This window comes from Dysidea avara, chromosome 13 (genome assembly GCF_963678975.1).
Source record: "Dysidea avara chromosome 13, odDysAvar1.4, whole genome shotgun sequence".
Lineage (NCBI taxonomy): Eukaryota > Metazoa > Porifera > Demospongiae > Dictyoceratida > Dysideidae > Dysidea > Dysidea avara.
Genome location: NC_089284.1, coordinates 12,250,871 through 12,277,802, shown reverse-complemented (window position 1 = coordinate 12,277,802; position 26,932 = coordinate 12,250,871). Strand labels below are relative to the sequence as shown.

Here is a 26,932-nt window from a genome sequence, read left to right as displayed (position 1 = left end):
TGGTGATCGAGATACCCTAATAGAACAGTCACGTATATGTTAAGCAATATACAGCTGGTTTCTTGCTATTTGTGGTAAAAACAGTGCAGATTGAGATACTCTAATAGAACAGTCACTTTAGGTAAAATTGTAGCTTTGCACTTAGAAATGGTCAATTAACAAAGTTTATAGAACTTTGTGTGGGCGAGATCAAAGGAAAAAGTGTACTTTAAATTTCATAAAGTACACTCTCAGCCGGCCAACTGCTTCATCGACCACAAAGAGTGCTTTATTGCACCGCAAAGAGTGCTTTATTGCACCGCAAAGAGTGCTTTATTCGTTCAATAAAGCACTCTTTGCGGTGCAATAAAGCACTCTTCAATAAAGCACAGTTGCCCACGTGCCTTAGTGTAGGCTAATAGCCTACGGGGCTCGCGCCAGTACGACTAATCACCCAAGCCGGTGAAGGCTGATAGCCTCACCGCGCTGAGTGATCAATCACCCCAGCCAATACGAGTTCCACCAATGGATTGCTTTTATAGACATACCTAAATGCTTCGATGATGGGTGGGAGAAGGTAACGTTGCTGTTACGTTTGTTAATGTAAACGGACAAGTCCTGGAGATATCACGGAAATACTTCACCATGTGACTCGCAATAGAATCGATTGTGGGTTGTGAGCAAAACCTGCCAAAAGACGCAATGAACGTCTACTATGCCAAACTATGGTGAAATACGCGTGAGTTACTTTGTTAAACTAGTTTGTGTGCGTTCAGGCTGCTAATAGTTCGTGCAACGCTTGTTAATTACGAGTCCTAGTGTATGGTGAAGCTACACGACTAGAAAGTTCCATAAATCATTTAAAGCATAGCCTTGCTCGTGCTATACGAAAAATACAGTACTCGGCCGCGCGCCTCATGCTTTATTAGCATCTCGGCTGCGCGCCTCGTACTTTATTTTTCATATAGCACTCGCGGCTATGCTTTAACATATACTTAATGCTAAGCATAGTTGTTGAGCATGTAGTTGATATTGTAATGCATATTTGATTTTTAGCATTGATAGAATGGATACAGAAGATAGTTTAGAGTAATCCATTATTTAGATGATTTTGTCATAAGATATGTATAAAACTGAAAAACTGTCTGTCTGACTGCCACCCCACTACTTACTTGCCAGCCTCCCCATGTATTGACATGATTAATGCTCAAAATGAAGCGCCCATCATCCAGTTATTCAAGGATTTTTTATCATGAGCTTCTGCGTGCTTTTGATTGTCTTCTATACAGCATTTAAGGCAGTCATGTAGAGAAAACTTGAGCTACATTCCATTATGAGCCACAGAATAAACTGTTTGAATGGTAGAATGCCTGACTCACGTGCAGTAGAGTCGTTTCATTCTAACCATACCTTTTGGTACAGGCCCCTCCAAATTGATTTCCTGTTTCCTGTCTCTCATTCGCATAGCACTTTTACAAAGCCAGAAAATTCCATTATTTCACAAATCTAAAAATCATGTGAGTTTAGTATGGATTCATTGTACACAGCTGAATAATGTAAATGTTTGTGCTAGAAACTGTACAAAGAGTATTCTTAACTAGACAACCAAATCATTTGAATTGCAGCTGGTTACCTCCTTGTAATATATACCCTCCCAAGTCGTATACACAATCAGTTTTTGAGATAGCTAGACATTCCTTTTAAAAATCATGAGAGCAAAATTCTTTTCCAAAGTGAACTTAGATTCATTACATAAAGGATCATTTATATTGTTCCAGGTTTAGAGTTTGGTTGAGGTGATATTGCAAAGAATCATTAATGGTGTGCTATTTCTAAAAACGAGGTGCCCATGCAATTAATAAGGCAGTTAATCAACCATGTATTATTAATGTTATTTTATTATTAAGTTGGCTAGATAATTAGATTAATAAATATTTTAATTTAGTGTATTTGATTATTTTGTAATTTGATAATTACATTGCTAAGGAAGTGTAATTTGAACAAACCGCAAATTACACATAGAAGTATCTACTTAACCGTTTTTGTAGTGTGTCTATTGTATTTTCTCTAACACCTTCAGGAATTCACTTCATACATTTTTTAACCTGGCATGAATAAATCGCCTCAAAACTAAAGCTTGATGGTGCTCTACAGCCTCATTTCACACGTACAGGCTACTTTCGCATAAGCCATTTTGCTCATGTGAGTGCAGAAAACAAACAAATATACAAGCAAACAAACATGCATGCATACATACATTTTTCGGAAAGCAATTTCAGGAAACCAGGTGTGTACCCACAGCTGGCTTTCGGCTGGCTGTGGGCATGCGCCTGTTTAATAAAAAGGATAATATGTCACAGAATGGTAAGTTGATAATGGACTTATACATAGCTGACACCACAAACTCTAGAAATCATTTTATGGATGCTAGGATTGACCAGTTACTACTAGCATGCCTTCAGTACACACAATAATTTTACTATAAATAAAGTGGCACAGGTGGCTGATGTAAGTGCCACTTATCAACTATTGCCACTGATTGAAGTTCTAGTGGTGGTTACAAACACACTAGTTGCATCATGGTAAGTTTTAGAGGTAAGCCAGGATTGGAGGGTGTCTGTCCACCAAAGGCACCTACACCCTGTTCACACTGCCTTCTAACCCAAGTACACAGTTTGAAATAAATTGCAGTGTGAATCAGTTGAACCAAGCCCAGCTATAGCATGACAAGAAGTGGTGGGCTGGCCAGGTTAGGATACAATGTGGACACATTTCAAGCTGGCCAACTTTATAACAATTATGATTTGCGTCTGTTGACCACACAGTGAGTATTTTCTACATTACAAAAGTATTCTACAACATGGCTACGATGTACTGCAAGATGCACCATGCTTCTGGTAGACTACCAACCGTTTTGTTCTACTGGTAAAAAGGCACCTATATTACAGTGACTGTAACATTATACAGCTTAGTCTTCATGTCATTGTTAAAATTTCAGTACAGTGCACCAAAACAAAGAATGGCATATTGAATTTATTTGGTTAAAAAATCAATACATTAATATTTAAAGGGACATGCTCCCAAAAGTACATAAAATGCTTTAAATGGTGTAAAAACAGTGATTTTCGTGTATTTTCGAAGCACCCACAACATTACGTAGTGGTACCCACAAAAAAAACGGTCTGCTAATTACTCACATACCTCTAAGGAATACTCCAGGGCTCAACCCAGAATATAAACCTAGAGGGGGCGAAGTAAGTCGCTTCGGATTCTAGGGGGGTCTGGGGGCATGCTCCCCCAGGAAAATTTTGAAAATTTAGGTGTAAATATACTCAATTTTGGTGAAATTTTACTGTGATGCCAAGTTGAATATTGACCATTAGATTATACAACTTTGGGATCAATTAAACCTTTCCATTTCTCAAGGCTTTAGGTATAAACCTAGGGGGGGCAATAGTTAACCCAGAGGGGGCCTGTGCCCCCCCCCCCCCCGCCCCCCCCTAGATTAACCCCTGTACTCCACCTTATTTTCATGGCTGTAGCTGCAGCGGATACATGGGCCCAGTACAGTTTCTGAACCCGGTTCGTCACTTTGCCCAATGCATAATGTATTGTGGGATTCACCCGTTACCAAGACTATGGGAATTCACCTTAAACTAATTAGTTTGAACACAAAAAAACGGTCTGGAACATTGTGTACAATACTTCAGTAATTCGAGGGAATTGTACGAAGAGTTGTTGCCCTAGAGCGGGCCATTCAGTTTAAAGACAAAAGTTAAGGAGAGCCACTTCGAGAATAGTGCCGCGTGAGTAACTTAGTTTAGAATGGCTTTGTTCTAGTTTCTGTAGGCCTATATAAACAGACACCATGTTTCCCAAGCCAACTTTTAGTGGGTTTCTTGTGCATTTTTGACCTTACCATGTCTGTAGATATGCGGAATTCCGCTAAATTCAGAAAATTTTATTAGGTTCGCAATCCCAATGGCTATTTTCAATATAGCTTATTACACATTGCGTGCTTGGTGCATGCAATCCCCAGCCTGCTTGTTGAGCATGTAGTATGAACAACGGAGTTTGATAACCCGAGTTGAAAGTAATCCAGGACAGTGTGAATGGGGTGTCAAACTAACCAAAACTTGCCTCATTTTATAGGCAATGAAGGACATTATTATATGCTTAACAGGCAAATATCAGTTAGGTTACGGTTGGGTTCAGCTTTGAAGATTGCCAACAGCTTTTGTGCAGTTTAGGTGATACCAATCGGTATCAATTGAGGAGTAGCCAATGCCCATGCAAAAGCCCAACATGGTGTACGAGAGTACCAATAGTTAAGTATTTAAAAATATTTGTACATACAATATAACTCTAATATTGACTTTTGTCGTGATGATTTTGCTCGAGTTTTTGCTAAGAGAGTAGCTGACAGGGGATCAGAGGAACTTCAGAAGAGACACAGGTGTACCTTGCACTATCAATTTGAATCGTTGAATCCTTTCTCGTGATTCTAGTTGCCAAGATAAGTGACTACTTCATGATTATACTAATTGTAATTAACATTGTTGCTACATTCGTTACGACGATTAGCTAAATCACCTTTGGCACCGGCTAGCTAGCTATACTGAGCTAGCTCACCTCTGCTGATTTACTGGTAGTTATGTGAATTAGCCTCTGGATTGGCTGAGAATTAGCTGCATGATTAGATGATGCACTTGTGTGGCCTCATGCATAGCCATAACTGAACTTGTGAATGGACAGAAATGAGAATAACCTATTTTGTACGTGGTCCAGGATTTGGGATTTCTAAATATTTAATGATTTCTAATTGGATTTCTCAGATAGTGTATGAGTCCCAAGCCCTCAGTGTCAATAGTTAAATCGTTGGCCATTACTGCCACCCTTTTCCTGGCAATAGCCACAACTAACTTAGCTATGACAAAGAATTCATAATCGTAAATTCCTTACTACTTATAATATGGACTCTTCTATGACCCTAAATACTTTTATTACCATTTTAGGATCTTCCTTATGCAGACTCATCTTGAATCTATCAAACAAATAGTAGTCACCAAGCTTCTGTTTGTTCTTCACATTTTTAGTCTGGTACACATGCAAAGCATCATTGCCAATTAGTTCAAGATTTTTATCTGGATCCAACAGTAAAATGGTTGGTACTTTAATATCCACTCCTGTCTTCTTTGTTGCTTTAGCTTTTTGCCAATCAGAATACAGGTGTATTTTTTCCGAAGTAGACGTAGCAAAGGCTATGCTACTGCCAGCTGTTCCAAAATCAATCGCAACATAATGTGAGTAGGCCTCGGACGGTGGGTCGGACACAGCCATAAAAATCCCCTTCTACTTCTTAGAATCTGTGTCACGTGAAAGTTATTATTAAATCTGAATAAAAGATTTTCTCTAATACGGTGTGCACTCTACCACGCTATACAAAATGTAGAGTTATACATATAAACCAACACATACAACATCAATGATAACGTACCTGAGGCTGAAGCCAAGGCGAGCGGTTACGTCATTTAAGCGCACGCGCATATATAGTAGAAGAGAACGAGATTGCCGAGGAGATTGGAGCTGGTATTCCGCGCATGGATTATACTCATTATATTGCAATTGACTTTGGGACAGCTGGTAGTGGATTTGCATATGCCACGTGCATCAATCCAGACAAACTTCGTGTTTTCAATGATTGGCCGGGATTAAACAATGAAGGGTATAAAACTCCTACGGTTTTACTGATAGATCCACATGGAGAATTGGAGGCATTCGGACAAGAAGCTTTGAATAAATATTATAATAAAACAAGCTTACTTTATCCCGATCGTTTTGACGATTACTACTTCTTTCGCAACTTTAAGATGGTTTTATACGATAACCAGGTACTATATAGGCTAACTTGTATACGTTTATACGAGTGCCGTTTACATGTCGTGTTACTGTTGTGGAAAAAGAGTGGGTCGCCGTACGAGAGTCACAATATTTAAAATATTTCCGGGAATATATTTCAGTATTTATAATTAGTAAGTTCTTATTTCCAAAAATACCGGCCGGCAATGTTAAAACTTTTCCAACATGTTTTTCGCTTTAACTTGTAGTAGATGCACAGGAGCCCCAACAAGAATCCAAGCAAACTCAAGACAGGTACATCTGGCATTTAATTGCTTCAAATATCCATTGTGACTACTCAGCAGTGTTGGGACAGTTACTTTTTACAAGTAACTAGTTATATATTACTTGCAACAGAACTATTTAGTTACAGTTACATATTACCCAAAAAGTAAAGTAACTATAATAATATTACATATTATATTACTTTGTGTCCACAGCCTTAAGCTGTCACGTGTGAAACTTCCACCTTATCACATGACATGATTTTGTACAGTTGTTGGGAAATGTGCAAATCTTTGTTATAAGTAAGAAGCTGGTGAATAAGCTTCATTCAGTAGGCTTCATTACTTCGTTGTGGCTAGGCATTACTCAGTCTGTGGATTACTAACGAGATTAGTAACTCCGTTACTTGTAGTAATAATATTAGACTCGTTGCAGTAACTATATTACTTAGGTAATGCGTTACATTTGTAAGTAAAGTAACTTTTAGTTATATTGCCTGTTTTTATAGCTATATTACATAGTTACCACAAAAGTAATAATATTACGTAACGCGTTACTCCCAACACTGCTACCCAGGCATTGTCAAAGCCATCTTCAATCCATCGTCTGCCACAAGCCATTTAATTAATATATAACTCTTAGCTTTATTACTTGAATTCGCCATGATCATGAAAATATGTGACCCAGTCTGGGAAAACTGGTCTTATCGCCTATTTAAAAGTATTGAGAAATGCCAGTTTTTAAGTATTTAGTGTGTTGTAGCTCGCCAATGGTTGAAGCTATGTGTACCAAATTTTCACACGTTTTACACCAATTCCTTACCTTCCAGAGCATCTACTGTGCAAGTAGCCAACAACTAAGTTTCCCGCCATTTTAGATAGTTTTTAAACCGAGGTTGACTGTATCAGGCGAGCTGCAATAGGGGTGGGAGGGGGGGCCTGGAAGGCAGGCAAGATGGTGTTCAAATTTTGAAAGGGAAGGTGTAGGGATGTATTAGGTCAAGTTTTGGGCTATTCAGGTCACATAATTGGCTAAAATGAAAGGAAATTCACAACAGAGGTACTTATTCAACACCACAGAGCTGTACAGCCACATACAGTCATCCCCAGGCTGACCAGAGCTCCATTAAGGCCCCACACCGTACGTATGGATCGCCACTGGGCTTGGGAAAATCAGCCAGCAAAACCAGACCACTCAAGTCTAGCTGATTTTGATCGTGGAATTAGATAGTTTATTCATGTAGCTTTGTGTCCTGGGTGAAAAATTGAATCTGCTGACATGGGCCGGTTTTCTCAGACTGGGTCACATATGCATATTTAAATATTTATTGGCTGCAGCACATGTTGCTGTCAGACCTTCAGTGCTGGTCACTGTAAAGTGTTAATAATAATAAATAATAATGGATTTCTAATTGGATACCTGAGAGCTTTTGCAGTAACCTTCTTGAGGGTCCCCACTTTTCCACCAGAAAAGCAGTTCAGCAATTAACCCATCCCTTTAATATAAAGCAAACTTGATTATTCCTATGGCCGGATTGGGGACAAGTTCTGACTCCATGGACTGTTGGACAACTACAGAATTACAAGGCAAAAACCAAACAACTGTAAATCGCAGGGTCAAAATACTCTAATAGAACAGTCACTGCGGTGGTAAAAAGCTGCATGAAAATGTTGGGAAAAATGTTTATCAGCGTTTGAACCAGGGACCTCCATGCTGAATACCCAAATCCTTAACCACTAAGCCACTGCTATCACGGCTGATCACTTCACTTTATTTCTACTTTATAAATGAAACTTCTAGCATAAATCTACTCAATAGTAAAAGTTCATAATTTCTAGATCTACCAATGGAAAATCTAGAACATTCTACAGAAATTATGTGTCGTGCGGCCAAGTACAGCCAGTGTGGGTGGGTGACATACTCGTTTATGGAACCAGAAACCGCCGTTTTCATGTATCCGTTGCAGCCTCTTTACAGGTGAGACCCAGCCTTCGATTTGCAACAGCTAATAATGAGGATGGAACTCTTGTAGATGTTTATGCTTCAGGATGCTGGGGAGGTAAGCAAACACCAGAAGGTGTTTTTAGATGTCAAAGTTAATGCTATTGCACCTTCATATTGTGGTACCCAAGTACCCTCACTGTAGTTTATCGATGTTTTGAATGTGAGAAACAACGAAAGTATGAACAACATATTAGGGAAATTGAGATGGGTTCTTTTATCCCACTAGTGTTTTCAACATTAAGGGGTGGTATGGGTCATGCTGCTGCTGTATTTTACAGAAGACTTGCTCTCCTTGTCTCTCTTCAGAAGGAGTAGTGTCATATAGTTCTGTGAATGTCAGGGTGGTGGCAAGGGGTGCTGGTAACCCTGGGAATAATAATAAAAAATCTAAATAAATAAAAAAGTTTTGTAACTCCATAGTGCTTGAACAGTATAATTAACCATTTCTGCAGTGGAAGCTTCCCTAGGGTAGGGCATCTCCCATTCTGAGTCGAATCTGCCCAGCTATCATTGGGATATACACACCTTCAAAATTCATCTTATTTCAGTTCTTCATATCGCCATGCAGTCTTCGATGATTCTTCTAGTAAAGGTAAAACAGTTAAAAGGGATTATCAAGGCCAACCATAGGCTGGCTTTGGAACTTGCAATTACAAAAAGAAGTGATATCTGCACAAAAACAGCCAAGCTGTGAAAAAAAGTGCAGCCTTAAAAAACCTGGATGAAAAAAGTTGTGAAATCAAAGGTGGCGGCCAACAAATGGCTGCAATGATGTTCATACTAATAAATTTCAACAATGCACACAGCCATTATTAAATTTTATTAGCATTAACATCATTTCAGCCATTCCATATATATATATATCTATATATAAAGAACTTTGCGTGGGAGTATCAAAGCAAAAAAGTGTTCTGTATTTGCCATACAAGCACAAGTGTTCTATATTGGGCAGTTATAGAACACTTTAATAGACCACAGTTCTATATCAGATAGTTATAGAACTGCCAGGTCTATTTTGCAGGCTGATAGCCTACTTTGAGTGAGTAATCACTCATTCTGGCCAGTACAACCAATCAACCAAGCCAGTGTAGGCTGATAGCCTGATTGCACTGGCTGACCAGTCAACCCAACCAGTAAGAGCAAAACAACTGGATTTAATTTATAGACATACTTGAAGATTTCAATGATGGCTGCTTGTGGTCAGCAGCAGCGAACGTTCTTACTATGTGTTGTTCACATAAACGGACGAGTCCTAAGAATATCACAGAAATATGCTTATTAAAGTACCACAATCAAAAACCTTTAGTTGTGGGGAAGACGAACTAAACTCACAAAACGACTGACGCAGGCGCAGCACAGTGCGACACAGGCGAAACACAGGTGCAATGCCTATTCTACCGATGATAACACTACTCCATGAATTTCTAACTGTTTCGTGTGTCTTGTGTGTATTTCAAGTTGAAAGTTCTGTATACCATTTAAAGCACTGCCTTCACTTGTGCTATACGGGAAATATAGCACTCAAAGAGTGGTCTCGAGACAAAATATAGCTCTCAGCTTCGCCTCGTGCTATATTTGTCTCTCACCCACTCTTTTTGTGTTATATTTCCCGTATAGCACTCGGGCAGTACTTTAACCAATACATAATATATATTTAGCAGCTATAGGGAATATCTCAGAGGATCAATATACTCTAATAGAGCATTCAAGTGGTCTAATAGAACATTCTTTGGAATACCACATGTTTCAATTTGTATGACAAGCCAAACACAAATAAATACCTTCTTAAATTTTTTGTACTTTGGTTACTACTGGATTTGTGTGCGTGCGTACGTGCGTGCGTGCATGTGTGTGTGACTTATATGTATTCCTTTTAATAGGAAAGTTTTAGTAACCTGAAAATTGAGGCATTGAATGGGAAATGTTTGCCAGCTATCACTGTGTTTTCATTTGCCATAAGATACATGAAATCTAAAATTATACAGTGGGCTGATAAACAGTTTCAATTTCCCAAAAGAAAGATTTTGTGGATTATTACAGTACCAGCCATATGGAGTCATGGTGCTAAGCAAGTTATGAGGCAGGCAATAGACAAGGTAATATATATTAAGTACTGTGCATTTAAATGTGCTATTAGATATATCTATGCATGTATGTATATATGTGACTGGATTTGCGAAAAGGGGTCTTGTTCAATTTTTACCAACTTTTTACATTGAAACAAGCTATTGGCCAGACAAGAGTACCAACACAGGAGAAAATTTCAGATTTGTTTGTTACTTTCAAAACAAAGTTACGATCTTTTAAACTCATAGAATTAGGCATGTGTCGAAGACCCCTTTCACAAATCCATGTAGTCAAAGCTCTTCTCAGCATGAAAAAATTCCTATTGTTTTGTTAATTATTTTAACTCATTTCTGTTAATTTTGAGATAGTGTATATGCAAATTTGCAGGACAGTTCATAATAGTGCTCTGATTTGAGCCAGTTACTAGTAAAGTCAATTTCCAGTTCCATGCATAGTAATAATTGCCAAGCTATAAGGAAAATTGAGATGCATATGTATGTATGTATGTAAGAGTTAAAGCATTGCTGTGAGTTCTATGTAACTTATTAAAGAGTGGGTGAGAAACAATTAGCATGAGGTAGAGCCGAATGCCGTATTACATCTGGAGACCACTCTTTGAGTGCTATATTTCTTAGTCTCACAGGCCAGACCCTTTTCCGCACAGACAGTTATCACTTTCAGTTTAAGTGCCTGCGTGGAAGAGTCCGGAGAATCTCGACCAAAATTTTGACAGGAAGGAATGTTTAAATTGAGCATAATCATGTTATTTGATCATCAATGTGGCCTACCCCCATGGTTTGAAAATGTCATGATGCAATTACTGCAGTCACGTCAAACAAATGCTGCGATCTGATTGGTCTACCTAAATTCCAACCGAGTTCACAAAATGTGGTCCAGATTCCCCAGACTCTTCCGTATGGGCGCTTACACTGAAAGCAATAAGGGTCTGGCCTACAAGACTACGGCAAGGTGGTGCTGTAACTAGTATAGAGGATTGTCTAAGCTAAGTCAATAATATTGAAAGTTAGCTACTCCTTTGAAACCACAAACATTTTACTATTAAACATTAAATTAATACTGATGAAAACTGAAGTACTCTAACTAACTGTCAGTGCCTATTATAGGCTTCAAAAACTGCACCTACTGCTTCCAGATAAAAAGTCATATGATGGGAGTATGCATGCAGCTCTGGTATGCTTGTCAAGCTGACGTGGCTCCAAGGGGACTCCCCATGACTGCTCATATTGTCCTTAGCCTCCTCATTGGAGCCATGCACCTACACATACTGCAGCTACCACATACCCATCATGTGATGACTATTTCCTGAGGTGGCACTGTCAGTTAACTAGTTTTAATGGTTTAAATTTTATGGTTGTAAAGTAGCTAGTCTATATACCTAATCTATGACAGCTATAGCACATCAATTCACAGGCCATCATTGTGGGTCCCTGGTGGGATAGTTAACAAAACATTCTTGACTGCTCTATTAAAGTATTTTATTGTGGGTGACTGTTCTATTAGAGTGTTTCAATCATTTTAGCGAAACGATCCAAACAATACTGCAAAGAAACATTGTGCTGTAAAATCCAGCCTGTATATTGCATGATGACTTTTGTCAGGCTTTTTTCGTGGGCTGTTCCCGCTTTCTGTTCCCGTTTTCCTTGAATTCTACTTACCTGTAATAATCACCCAGGCAGAGCAGAGCCGAAGTGATTATTACATCATTCCTGAAGGTTGTTTATTCACTGAAGAATCCTAGCAATAGTAATTTGGACAATGGCCTGTGCGACTGGAATTTTGTTAGGGAACCACAAAGTATGGAATTTGTTTCTCAGAGTTTGTGTTTTATTTATTACATGTATCGGTAATTTTTGAAAATTTCAAAAACTGTCAGCTGGTTTTAAACTGAATTTTTGAAGTTTGACTTAAAAATCTGATGTGTAGTAGCACCAGTTCACCACTTTAGATGAAAATGCTGTGCTGCAATAAAATCAAGGGGGGAGGGGGGCGCCAGATAAATGTTTTTTGAAATGTTGGCAAGTTTACTATTTTCAAAATTAAAATACCCATTATATGGTACATAAATTAAATGTGACTGAATTTGACAAAACAAGGCTTCGGCGCACAAAGCTTTGTTAGGAGATATGGCGATTTTAAGGAATCATTGTGTAATAACTTCCCAGTGCCTACAGCTGTGCAAACAAAATTTGCACCAATTGTTCATCTATTCACTAGCTATCACTGAGTGGGTGTATACATTTCTGATACCCAAAATTTGCCCTGTTTGAGCAGCTTTTTTCGAGTGGGTAATAATGTCACAGGCGGTAGTAATAGGGTGGGAGGGTGGGGGTGGACGGTGGTCTTAATATACGGGTATAAAATGAAGTAAGAAGACGATTGGAATCCAGAGGCCAAGTTTGGGCTCTCCATGGCCCTCCATGGCCCTCAAATTACTCCAAATTGACTGAGAACACTATTGGCGAGCTCTCTGTGAAGTCCCAGCATTATCACAAAGCCATGGCCATTTAATGGTGCCAATCTCACACTCGTGGCTTTGACAGGGTCGGAAGAAAGCTGCTACAGAAACCAGACTTGTCAGTGCTGAAGGAAGTACAGTGTGAAATATGATAGTGTATTAGACCAGCAATCCATTTCTGGTAAAATCGTAAGTTTGATTTTGTGTGTGTGGAAGCCTTGTTATGTGAAATCCGGTCACAAATAGTGTGGAGTGGGCCTATGTTGTGGAATTTGACTTAATACAAAAGGCATTAATTCCACCTGCTCAGGTAGGATTGCGATATAAGCTGGCTGCATTTGAAAACTATGCAGCAAACCTGACTACATATATTGCAGCACAAAGATGGTCTTTCAATACAGGTGGTCATTAATACAGTTTGCACTGTACTTGGACACCTTCATTGTGTAAGACAAAGTTGGCATGGCCTTATCGTGGTTATTAGAGGTGTACACTCTGGTATAGCAATAATAGACTACAAAATTCCATTGCATACCACAGCATATTTAATTATATCTCTTGAACTCATTGTGGTCCCACCACAAGTATTTTATCAACAATAGATCATGACCCAATTATCATTTACCAAAAAATTCAAAGAATTTGAAGTGGCACTTTTTAGGATTAAAGATTTTAATGGAGCCTTTTGGACCTTAATTAAGATGATATCCCATAATTTATGGATTACTTGAAAAATTAATTAACTGTCTTTAATCACTGAAAATTATATTAACACAGTGGTGAGCTACAGTTGATTTTGTAACGCAAGATGGACCAATCTTTCATGAAATATTTGTGGTCATAAATCAAACTATGTGGGGTATGAGGCAAAAAAATGGTATGGGTGATTAGCACCATAAGTACTACAGACACGCCAAGTTTCATCAAAACTCGAGAGGTGACCCTACAATTCCTTGGTGGAATGACTCATTTTACAATTCAGGTGATGATCCCCTTGTTTAAGAATTTTGTATTGTAATGTAAAATTCCTAATTTTTCATTTGATTGTACCTGGTACCCCTACACCAATTACTAATAAGCAAAGCAACTGCTTCGCATGCTATCTTTTTGTCCTTTACATGCAGAAAATGATGCCATAGCTCTACACGCAGAGAATGAAACATGAAGCTAACCTATGTTCAATATGCTTACGGACAGCAATTTACATTAATTTTTGTTGAGCCTGTGTAGTTCCCAGGACTGCACTCAACTATACTTGTTCAAGCAGATGTGGTATGAGGCTTTGTAACTTTGTGGCTTCTCTATAAACAAAAATAACCTAGTATATAGTAGTAGTCTATAGCTACTACTTAAGTACAGTGGTTTAGTTGGTATATATATTTATATACCATGATCACGTGAAACTTCAAAGGCGCCGCTGGTTGCATATAGGGCATATACACCCCAAACCCACAGGTGAGTATATATATACCTACCTGAGGTGAGTATATATATACCTACCTGAGGTGAGTATATATATACTCACCTGGGATGTCACGTGACACACTATTGTGTCACGATTGCGGGCTGATAGACCGACGTGGGCGGGCGAACGATGCCCACACTAGCATGACTAATCACTCAGATGACTCAGGCTAATAGCCTTCGTCACGCTAGGCGATCAATCACCCCAGCCAGTGTGAGTCAAACCACTGGACTCATTTTATACCCATACCTAGTGACTTCGATGATGGGTGGCAGCAAGTAACGTTGCTCCTACGTTTGTTGATATGAACGGACAAGTCCTGGTGATATACGGAGATATGTTTACTGAGTCCCACAATCAATTTGATTCTTCATTGTGAGAGCTGAATTGTGAGAGGGACGTTTCCAGCATGTCTACCATGCCAAACTACGGCGAATTAAGTGTAAGTATATACTTTAAGGTGGTTTGTGTGCGTATGGGTTGTTAGTAAGTAATGTAGCGCGGATTAATTCAGAAACATGGTATATATCATATGAACCATGGCTCGCTTCAGTGTATTGCACTTATATACACCCCTCCTCCTCAGTCATCGGAAGTTTACTGTTGATAAACTTCCTCTGACTTCGGAGTTGGGGTGTATATAAGTGCAATACACCTTGTAGCCATGGTTTATATATTACATATACCACACCTGTGGTTGAGATCAAAAGCGCCGCGCTGTGGTATATAATTGATATACCACGACAAACTGTGGTATATAACTGATATACCACGCTTTGTGGCTACGCTTACCATATATGGTGTAACTTCACACATTCTACGAAATCCTTATCAAAACGGTAAACAAGTCTCTAATAACAAGTGCCTAAATCAACCAACAATTATTCACCTGAGCAATTTTCGATGAACTCTTGTCTCCTTCACTAACTCTTGTCTCTTTCACTAACTCTTGTCTCTTTCACTAACTTTAATAATCGCGAGTAGATGGACGTAGCACTGCTAAAGAATCTAAAACATCTAATCCATTAAGGATGTTTACTTAACCGGTGCTGTTTCACTATACCTTGCAATCTATAATCGTTTCATCTACTAGAGTGTAGAATATAACAGTTATAACACGATTACTCGGCCGGGGTATGACAAAAATATACGCACGAGTGCCGCAAGTGCGAGTGCATATATTTTTGCCGTATCCCTTGTAAGCGTGTTATAACTATAAATAAAGAACTTTGTGTCGGAGAATCAAAGCAAAAAAAGTGTTCTGTATTTGCCATACAAGCACAAGTGTTCTATATTGGACAGTTATAGAACACTTTAATAGACCACAGTTCTATATCAGGTAGTTATAGAACTGCCAGGCCTATTTGCAGGCTGATAGCCTGCTTTGAGTGAGTGATCACTCACTCTTGGCCAGTACAACCAATCACCCAAGCCAGTCTAGGCTGATAGCCTGTTAGGAATGAGGCTATTATGCTCCAAAAAGTGAGCATTATGCTTTTGAGCAGTGCTCAAAAAATCACCTATTATGCTTTTGAGAATTGTCCATTATTCCCAAAATTATGCCACCATATTTGGCTAATAATGCCAGTTTATTGCTGTATCAGACCATTTTCATTGATGTTTAAGCTTCCAATAGTCTTGAACTCTTTAGCTGGTTGCTGTATTAGAGTATTTCAATTTGACTGCTTTATTAGAATAAATACTATTCATTGACTGTTCTATTAGAGTTTCTGACTGCTCTATTAGAGTATCTCGATCTTTTCTAACGGAATTGTACAATCTGCAGATTTTCGTAACTGTTAAAGCTTTATAATCACCTCAAAATGCTAACATGATTCCTGATTCCCACACATACCTATTATGCCCGAAATTATTCCGGCATAATCACTGCATCCCTATAGCTGAACCACTGGATTTAATTTATAGACACACTTGAAGATTTCGATGATGGTTGTTTGTGGTCAGCAGAAGTGATTACTATGTTTTGTTCACATAAATGGACGAGTCCTACGAATATGCTGATTAAAGTACCACAATCGAAAATTTTTAGTTGTTGAGAAGGCAGACTACACTCACTAAATGACTGATGAAGGCGCAGCGCAGTGCAACACAGGCGAAACACAGGTGCAATGCCTGTTCTACCGATGATAACACTACTCCGTGAGTTTCTAATTGTTTCATGTGTCTTGTGTGTATCTCAAGCTGGCAGTTCCCTATGCCAGATAAAGCACTGCCTTCGCTCGTGCTGTACGGGAAATATAGCACTCAAAGAGTGATCTCGAAATGAAATATAGCACTTGGCTTCGCCTCATGCTATATTTCATCTCGAGAACAACTCTTTGAGTGCTATATTTCCCGTATAGCACGAGCGAAAGGCAGTGCTTTATCTGGTATAGAGAACTGTCAACTTGAGGTACACACAAGACACACGAAACAATTAGAAACTCATGGAGTAGTGTTATCATCGGTAGAATAGGCATTTCGCCTGCGTTGCACTGTGCTGCGCCTTCATCAGTCGTTTTGTGAGTCTAGTCCATCTTCTCAATACTAAAAGTTTTCGATTGTAGTACTTTAATTAGCATATTTCCATGATATTCCTAGGACTCATTCATTTATTTGAACAAAACGTAGTAAAAACATTTACTGCTGGTGACCACAAGCAACCATCATCGAAACCTTCAAATGTGTCTATAAATTAAATCCAGTGGTTTTGCTCTTACTGGTTGGGTTGACTGGTCAGCCAGCACAGTCAGGCTATCAGCCTACACTAGCTTGGTTGATTGGTAGTGTACTGGCCAGAATGAATGATTACTCACTCAAAGTAGGCTATAAATAGACCTGGCAGTTCTATAACTACCTGATATAGAACTGTGGTCTATTAAAGTGTTCTATGCCCAATATAGAACACTTGTGCTTGTATGGCGAATATAGAACACTTTTTTTTGCTTTGATACTCCCACGCAAAGTTCTTTATATATGTATGTAAACCAAAACAGCCAAGCTGTAAAAGGCCAGGATGAAAAAAGTTGTGAAATCAAAAGTGACAGCCAAGAAATAGGTTAATGACAAAAAATTTAATAACAACAATTCAGATGAATTTGTGTTGCCTTCTCCAAGTTTCACCAGGATTCGGCACAAAATTCACCTGAATTGTCGTTATTAAATTTTTTGTCATTAACCTACCATCACAGCCATTTCTTGGCCGCCACTGTTGTTTCCACAACTTTTTTCACCCTGGCCTTTTGGGGGGCTGCACTCTTCTTTTACAGCTTGGCTGTTTTGATTTAGATATCACTTTTTTTGTATTGCAAGCCACAAAGCCAGCTACAAAAAGGTGCTTCCTTTTAACTTGTTTTTTTTTCTATACTACAGGAATTGTACATAATAACTGATTAAATATTTGTGTATTTAAAACTGAATAAAATGAGTGATTATTACATAGGTGATAAGGTGACTTATGTTGAAATGTAAGTACTGAAGATTCAAAGTGTAAATAATTGAAACACTACAAAAATAATGCATACTGGTATAATCAAAAGTAAAAATGACTACTATGTGTATATATATGTGTGTGTGACCCGCTGAGTGAAAACCTGACTTGTTTGAATTTTCCTCGAACTTCATTTTATGACTTTTTTGTTGTCTAGAGGGAAAAGCCAATGGGCTGTTAAAGTTTCAGCAAGTGTTTTTGAAGTTATAGCAAGACAACAAGGAAAGCAAAACAATCAATTTGTACAGTGACTATATGGAAAAAAACTACAGGCACTTGATTAATTGATCATAAGTCTCAAGTGCAACGGGCTACAGAGTTAGGACTTGTGTCATTCTTATCACCATGAACTTTCATCAAGGTATAGTTTTTGGCCTAAATACAACCATGCCATTAAGCAAGAAGGTTGTTCAAGCTGAGAAACTACAACAATAAAATCACGTTTTAGCACAATGTAACAAACACACATAACTAACGTTTGCTTTGTGGTAGAGAAACGAAACCACAATATTCTTACTGTCCATGAAGAGGCAAATCCAGTAGTGTAATAGAGACCTCAATTCGTGTCTTCCTTCATGGTTTACTGGAGCGATTGAAACGTGTATAAAATTATTTTTGTAGCATGCATGTTTAACCAATGTATTTCAATGGCAAAAATAGAATTATGTAAACAAGTCAGGTTTTCATATAGCAGGTCACATATATACCATGATCACGTGAAACTTCAAATGTGCTGAGGCATATAGACCTCAAACCACAGGTAATATATATATACCACTTTATCAAAGAGACAAAGATGCCGCTTGGGATTTAACTTGTATATTCACTGGGCAATGTCTAGATATATATGGTTTGCCCATGGCTTTGATGCCCAAAGATACGAAATGCTTCAACTCATTTTATTGAGCAAACGGAGCGTTTTATTGTGGATTTTATTTCACACATTAGGCAAGGCTCAGTGTAGTTGCTAAGTTTAGATTATTTGACAGTAACTAAACTATATTCTAAGATAAATGATCTGTAAAACGATCGCTTGGGCAATGCGTGGATGCGCATTTCTACCCACTGCACAGGGGGGCATTGAGCAGATCACAAAACAAGAAGAATATGACAACTAGATGAGTAGCTTATAGTCCTAAGTACTTAACTTAATGAATTAACTTACTTACTGTCACAATAGCGAAGGTTTAATGTAGTATTAAAAAACCATAGATGCTTTACATCCCAAAAACCAATCCCACAATTGAAAGTTCCTGGCGTGTGTTGAAACATAATGATGTAGGATAACGTTCTGAGAGTTATTTGCCTACACTATTGAAACTACAATCGATCATCAGATGCTAGTGTATAAAACAAATGGGGTGATTTATCTGGAATTCTTTCACCTATCAGGTGATTGTGCCTTGAGAGATATGTATCACTTACCAGGGGTGTAGGAAGATATTAAACTTATGGGTGCCCAGTGGTAAAGCTGAAGACCAAAAAAAATGTCTCAAGCTGATAGCAATGGCTGCATATTCTATTGCTGATAATCAAAATCAATATTTATAACTACATAATTGACTACACTACTTCTCTGAATGAACACTGTGACTGCTTTATTAGAGTCATTGACTGCTCTATTAGAATATCTCGATCTTTTCAGTAATATATAGTACAGTGTGCTGACACCCGTTAGATACGCCACTGGAAATATTTATGGGTGCCCAAGTACCCATGCTTCTTATGCCCCTGCTTACACCATGACTGCGTCAGGATTTTACTGATATATCCCTCAGGCCTGCAGCCCTCGGGGTTTGGGTGTATATATCAGCAAAATCCCTCGTAGCTGTGGTATGACTATTACATGTACCACTTTCACACCTCAGATCAAAGAAAAGCCAGTGCATGGATATCCGATGTTACACTGGATCAGGAAAGTTAACAAGATATATGCACTGTAAACAGTGTGTATATCTCATTAAGGCAGTGCGTATATCTCGTTAATTCAAGATATTGCACAGTTAGGTGTGCGTATATCACGTTAACCCATTCCAAGAAATCCTCACTTTTCTTTGATGTCCTTTCCTATCTCTTTGTACCATTATATAGTGAGATTGATTGTGGGATTAAGTTTCTTAGCCCTATTCTCAAAGCATGCTGAGGAGTTCCTTTTGCTGAAATGGAGCTGTTTTTAATACAGGTGAATTCTATAGTACCATTTTGATGAGTTCTAGACAGCTGTCTCAATATATATCCTAATGTGCAAAGTAGATTGAGTCATTAGAGGTGAAGTGGTATTCATGTGCACCTGTAATTTTATTCATGGATATAATTTATTCACAATTATTATAGTAAATACCTGGAAGCACTTACAACAGCAATATCAAGTCATGCTTTGATGTCCTGTGTCTCGATGCTACATATCGTGTGCTAAATAGATTGAGCCATTGGTGGTGAAGTGATACTCATGCATGACTGTAATTTTATTCATGGCTATAACTTACTCATATAGTGAATACCTGGCAGTATAACAACAGTTAAACCATCAATTTCAAGCCGCATTTCGATGTCTCATGTTTCCTTGCTCACTGTATAAACCCACAATCGAACTTTTCGTATGCTTGTGTTGTTGCGCATACGTTTGAACTCTTAGCACAACAATGCCTTGCTGTTATTCTTACATTATTTCTAGTGCCCACTATCGAAATTAACATATCCCAATATGTACCACTCTGCGTGGGAAGTTCAAAGGCACCGCCAGTGCCATAATTTGTATATTGCACTGCTGCAGACCACAGCGAGTGCATTATAACTTATAACGCACTGGTTGTGGTTTTGTAGACCACAACGAGTGCATTATAAGTTATAATGCACCAACCGCAGTGCAATATACAGATGTTGCACTGGCTGCGGTTTTGTGCAGCATAGCACAAGTGCCAGTGGCGAAGACCACTACAACACCTCACCTAATAGGTGGAAAGGCACTTCACAGATCACTTGAATTCTTTTATAGCCTGACATGTAAAGGTCGATTGTGGGCCATAATGTCACCAATATGTATAATGTTTACAAGCAGCCAATGGCGATCGAAAAAGCCAACGCGGGTGGCCACAACTCTAGTCTACATATATATAAACGTATTTATACACCTTACTAGTCTGGTACCATCTTAGCCCAGATTAAACTGTAGTCCACTTCGACAATGACTCAATAAAACAAATATATTCTAAATAATACTAACCTTTACGTTCAATTGTGGGAACCAGTTTTGTCATGCCACCAGATTCGAGTTTAGCCAGTGTGAATAGTAAGAATTAGACTAGTATCGTTTAGTAGTTAGGTTTTGTTTACTTAAACTGTCTATTTAGCTGCTTTTTTTCGCTCGAGAGAATCACTATGCCCAAGCCCAAGGGCTGCAGGCCCGAGGGTATGGGCATATATATCAGGCAAATCCCTAGTGACCACTTCATCTAGTGGCAATATACCACTAGGCAATATATACACAATAGGCAATATAATACACAATAGGTATATATACACAATAGGTATATAGGCAATATATATATACCATATATACCATATATACCACTTCACCTAGTGGTTATGTCTCTTCACCTAGTGGCAATATATATACCACTAGGTGAAGAGACAGACCTACATTCACCACATTACTTTTATACAAAGGTATCTAGATATTGATTGTGGGTTTAAATTTTGGGCTGTGGTATTCACCAAAAAGAATTATCGTGGGCTTTGCTGGTTTCAACTAACCCAGTTAAGGATGTCTAAAATAGTCTAAGGTGCTAAAGTAAGTGCTGAAGAGTATAGGTTTTTGACCTTGAGAATGTCTAAGCCATCTTGTCACATGGTTGAAATGTGCTGTATAGAAAACCATCCCCAACACTGCGCAAACAATTATTTAGTAGTGCATAGTAGCTGAACTACTTGATGATGACTCATTCAGTTATTTTTCCTTGAAGAGAATGCTTGGCCAGCTAAGCCTATATGCTAAACTCAAACCCACAATGCAAAACTATAAGCAGCTTAATATAAAGAATCAAAGGGAACTGATGCTTTGTGGTTTGCCTCAGCATCAAAGGCATTGTGGCCAGGGCTATATCATGATATCACCCTAACCACAGGGTGATATCTAGATATCGCTAGCAATATGTAAAATATAACCCTGTGGTTTCCTTTGATCTGAGGTGTCAAAGTGGTACATATCTCATTATACACTACCTTAACGAAATATAAGAGATATATGCACTGCTACATCTCGTTAAGGCAGTGTGTATATCTCGTTAACTCGAGACATTGCACACCTATGCATAATAGGAGTGCACTATATCCAGAAATCATTAGATTTCTTTGATCTTATACTGTTATCTCTCTTCTCTTATATAGTGAATCAAGCAAGCTGTGATTGTGGGATTGAATTTTGCCAAACAAGCTGTGATTGTGGAATTCAATTTTAATACATTAACAGTAGTTTGTTTTTTTTACTTTTGTAAATGTAGTAATTAAAGAAACATAATTAACACTAGTCTCTTAAAATTACTATATTAGCAAAAGTAAAATCAAACTACTGTTTGATGTATTAGAATTGAATCCCACAATCACAGCTTGTTTGGTCAAATCCAATCCCACAATCACAGCTTACTTGGTTCCCTATATAAAAGAAGGGAATAACATTTGCCAATTAGGTAAGTCTGCATGCTAAAGTAGAACATATTAGTTATATCACGGGCACTTGTGCTTTGCCTGTATATGTACCGTGAAGCCACCTAACTTCAGAGGCAAATTTCAGGTTACATATCTCATAAACCCTGGCTTGCCATGGTACATTTAAATTAAATCATGGCTGGCCATGGTACATTTATGTTAAACCATGGCCAGGTACATTTAAGTTAAACCATGGCCTTGATATCTGGTGAGATAACGTTGGTTTGTTTTTATTAAAATCCTGGCAGCATTCAATTGTGGGAGTTTATTATTGCTCACGTGATGAAAACCATAAAGCCGATTTTCATCCTATAGCACTCAGACGGAGGCGATTCAACTCCCTTACCACCCTATGAGTTGACAAACGAAAGTTTAAGGTGAGAACTAGTGTCATGGGTAATTTACAAGCGCTTGTGCGCGTGTTTGATTATGTACCACGCCCACTTTTCGTATATCATGAGATAACCACTCTACAGCGAAGCTTACCCCTCTGGATGTTCAGAAAACTGTGTAAACAGTGTTTAAGTGATGCAGCAACTTTGAAACACTTGTAAAATCGCTAAATTGAGTGTTTCCGTGATATCCGTAGGATTTTCCCGTTTATGTTAACAAACGTAGTCACAACATTAATTGTTGCTGTCCCATAATCGAATTTCACAAGTTGGTCTATATAATGAATTTGGTGGTCGGTCTTGTATTGGTTTGGGTGATTAATCGCCTGCAGGCTCTTAGCCTGTATTGGCATGATACATATCAGTTGTATCACGTGCCTTCATGATTTGCCTGATATGTGCACCCACACTCTCGGGCCTGATGGCCCTTGAGCTTGGGTGTACATATCAGGAAAATCACTCGGGTACATGATACAACTATTACATATGCACTCGCCCTCGGGCCTGTACATATATATCAGGCAAAGCACTCGTGTCTGCAGTATAACTATTACATACGCACTGGTATCAGTGCATATATCTTGTTAAGGCAGTGCGTATATCTCGTTAACATTTTGAGTCAGTGCAATATGTGATATATATGCAGCTGGCTTTCCTTTGATCTGAGGTGTGAAAGTGGTACACATATATCATACAGTACGATGTATCATACAGTACAATAGTATCATACAGTATAGTAGGGACCACAAAGGAGTAGGCGTGGCCCACGAAATAACATCACCCAAAAACCAGCCTCAATTTTCCCAGACGACGATGAAGCACTATTGGTTAGCCCATAGAAGCTTTCAGATAGAGCCGAAATGCCTTCAAAAAGTTGCTACGGAATTTAAAAAAAAATTTATGGAATTTTCTACTGACTGAGTAACTGACTGACTGAGTAAGTAACTGACTGAAGCCTTCAGACAAGCGTAAGATCACATTGTACGTACTTCGATATGCCAAAAGGCACCTCTCGGGCCAAAGCGATGTCGAACAGTGAAAAAATCAAGCCCATAGCCTTAGCCGTTATCACACAGTACGATAGTACTATATAGTATCATACAGTACTGTATAGTAGGGAGCACAAAGGAGTAGGCATGACCCACGAAATAACATCACCGAAAATCCAGCCTCAATTTTCCCAGATGACGATGAAGCACTATTGGTTAGGTCAAACTAAGCCCAAACAAGCTTTCAGATTGAGCCAAAACGCCTTCAAAAAGTTACTACGGAATTTAAAAAAATTTATTTAACAGAATTTTCTACTGACTGAGTAAGTAACTGACTGATGTCTTCAGACAAGTGTAACTCGATAACGGCTAAGGCTGTGAGCTTGATTTTTTCACTGTTTGACGTTGCTGCAGCCTGAGAGGTGCCTTTTGGCATACCACAGTACGTACATCGCATTCTTTATGGACTTGTCGGAGTCCTCCTTTGTGTCCCATTCATCTTTGCTGACAGCGAAAAGTGTTGATTTGGCGGTAGCACGTGATGGCTTCCCTTCGTAACAGAAATCGTCTGTATTTTTCATAGTAGCTGTTTTGATTGCAGAGGTACTTTTTGAACAGTTCTTGATTCGTACTGCTGTACCGAGTTGAACATAGCTGACTACGAAGCGTAATGGATACTTCACTTTTCAGATGATAATTGATATAGCTGGGGCGCACAGCACCATTTCTTTCTTTCGGTATATGCATGGATTGCAGAGGTGCTTTTCAAACAGCTCTTGATTCGTAATGCTGTGTAATGGGTTGAACATAGCTGACAATGAAGCGTAATGGATATTTCATTTTTCAGATGATAATTGATATAGCTGGGGTGCGCGGCACCATTTCAGATGGGATATGCGTGGGTTCATCATCAGAATAATTATTTACAAAAAAAGTTAACAAGCAAGTACACAAAAAAATTAGAATTTTCAGCTAAAGTAGGGACCAAAGCGCATCGATAAAAAGTACTGAAACAAGTTGGAGTAATCCATGATATTAAATCACAGTAAAACAACAAGAAGTGTTATATCCCTTGAGCACAGTAGGGATATAACACTTCTTATTGTTTTACTGTGATTTAATATCGTGCACTACTCCAACTTGTTTCAGTACTCTTTATCGATGTGCTTTGGTCCCTACTCTAGTTGAAAATTCTAATTTTTTTGTGTACTTGTATATATATATATATATATATATGTATAGTTTGTCCTTCGTAGTGGATCGAAAATTTAGCCATGCCTGAAAGTCTTTGTGATGTTCCATGCTGTGACAATATTGTGTAAATACCTTAAATGTATTCCTTACAATTGTGTTTGTGTGTTCTGCTGATCTCTGTGCTGATTACTGTACCTCCATGTAGGTTCATAGTGATCAATCACCACCACCAAGTGAAGAAACAACAATACTTGCATTAGAGCCAGAGGCAGCTGCCATGCATTGCATACATGATATAATACAACCAGGGCAAACTCTGTCATATATTATTGTTGACTGTGGTGGTGGGACTGTAGATGTTGTTGCTCATGAGGTGACAGTAAGTAAAGATAAAGAGGTATCCATTGAAGAAATATTTCCACCACATGGAAGCTCATGTGGTGGCTTTGGAGTTAATCGTGAATTTGAAGAATTGTTACGTATTTTATCAAATCTTTCCTTAGAAAATCTCAAAGAAGTAAAATTGAAATTTCCAAAGCAGTGGGATAAAATTATATATTCTTCATTTGAGACAGGTAAAACTTATACAGATCCTTCATCTCGTTATGAAACAACTGTAGAAATTAAAGGTAGAGTTCGCAGTTATTTCGAAGAGAAGTCTGGTAAGAAGATGGAGCAATTAGTTAAGGATTGTCAAGATTTTAAACTAGAATGGGATGATGATAGTGATGGATTGGTACTGCCTTATAGGACAATGTCTAGTCTGTTTCAACCAATCATATCTCGAATACATCAAGTTATCAAAACGGTATTGAATAAATGTAGTAGTATCAATGAGATAGTACTGGTTGGAGGGTTTGCTGCAAACAATCTGCTTTTACGAGAAATTAAATCACTCTTCCCCACAAAGTCTGTAAGAAAAGGTAATGAACCACACTTAGCAGTTCTTAAAGGAGCAGTATGGTATGGAATGAATAGAAAGGTAATTAGATCTAGGAAAATGCCTCTATCCATCGGGCTTGAGACTTGCGTTGCATTTAATAATGGCATACATAATAATAAAAGAAAAATAACAATTGACGGAAAGGATTACTGCAAAGTATTTTTACCATGTGTAGAAATTGACAAGAACGTTACTCAAGATGAAAAGTTTGAGCAAATATTTAAACCTCTGAACACTGGATCTACTTGTTCCATTGTGTTGTATGGATCACAATCTCGTTCTGTTGTTTATGTCACAAGCAATGAATACCCAATAGCACACATTATAATTGACAAAGTGGATTCTTTACCTCAAGACAGAAGTATTTTGGTGACCATTCAGTTTGGTGGTACAGAAGTGCAAGTGTCAGCTTGTAGTGCTGCAAATAATGACATCAAGTTACCTGTTAGATTTTCTGATAAGGATAGTGCAGAAGGAAGCTTTGTTCAGAGTTTTAAACTTGACATAAGATCTTTATAATCACACACTTTTTATAGCAAAGATATTCATTTCAGTATGCAGTAGGCTGAGTATATTTTTGATGCAATTATAAAACTGCATGTAAGGTTTTATTATAGACTTATTTAAGAGATTTTATTTTATTTATTAACAAAGCTCTATGGGGTATTACTCTATTGTACAATAATACATGTTTGCATCAGCTTAAGTGGCCTACCCTCCACTCTAGGAGATCCTTCAGTTCTATTAGCCTAGCTCATGATATTTTACACAATCGAATTTCAATCCCATTTAACAAGTATTTCCAATTTTCTTTTACAAACACAAGATCTCACCCTCAATCACTTTCCATTCCCTCATCGACCATCAACCCTTATCGTCACTCTTTCTTTGTCAACACTCCTTTTCTGTGGAACTCAATACCTCACAGTATTCTTCAACTGTCGAATCAGGTTGCTTTTCACTCTGCTCTTCGTCGATTTCTTTTTGTGTAGCATCAACTATATGTCTTCAGTTTTGTATAAGCTTTTAATACATCTGTTTAGTGTTTTTTTGTTTGTTTGTTTGTTTGTTTTTTATTCAGTGTACATGTGCCGGTGTGTTGTTTT

The 26,932-nt window shown here is 38.2% G+C and overlaps 2 protein-coding genes across 4 annotated transcripts in view; one reads left to right on the top strand and one right to left on the bottom strand.

Moving 5' to 3' along the window:
• LOC136243550 (heat shock 70 kDa protein 12B-like) overlaps positions 1–5,529 on the bottom strand; it is a 13,591-nt gene extending 8,062 nt beyond the window's left edge. For all 3 annotated transcript variants that reach the window (XM_066035062.1, XM_066035063.1, XM_066035064.1), the window contains exons 1-2: positions 5,477–5,529; positions 4,987–5,416 (exon numbers count right to left, since the gene is read on the bottom strand). In XM_066035062.1, coding sequence (XP_065891134.1) covers positions 4,987–5,319 — 333 coding nt within the window. In that variant the 5' untranslated portion in view covers positions 5,320–5,416; positions 5,477–5,529. The remainder of the gene's footprint in view (positions 1–4,986; positions 5,417–5,476) is intronic.
• On the top strand, positions 5,528–26,932 carry LOC136243551 (heat shock 70 kDa protein 12A-like). The gene is made up of 3 exons (XM_066035065.1): positions 5,528–5,870; positions 9,987–10,202; positions 25,089–26,932. The coding sequence occupies exons 1-3, from the start codon at positions 5,580–5,582 to the stop codon at positions 26,343–26,345; spliced, it is 1,764 nt and encodes a 587-aa protein (XP_065891137.1). The 5' UTR covers positions 5,528–5,579; the 3' UTR covers positions 26,346–26,932.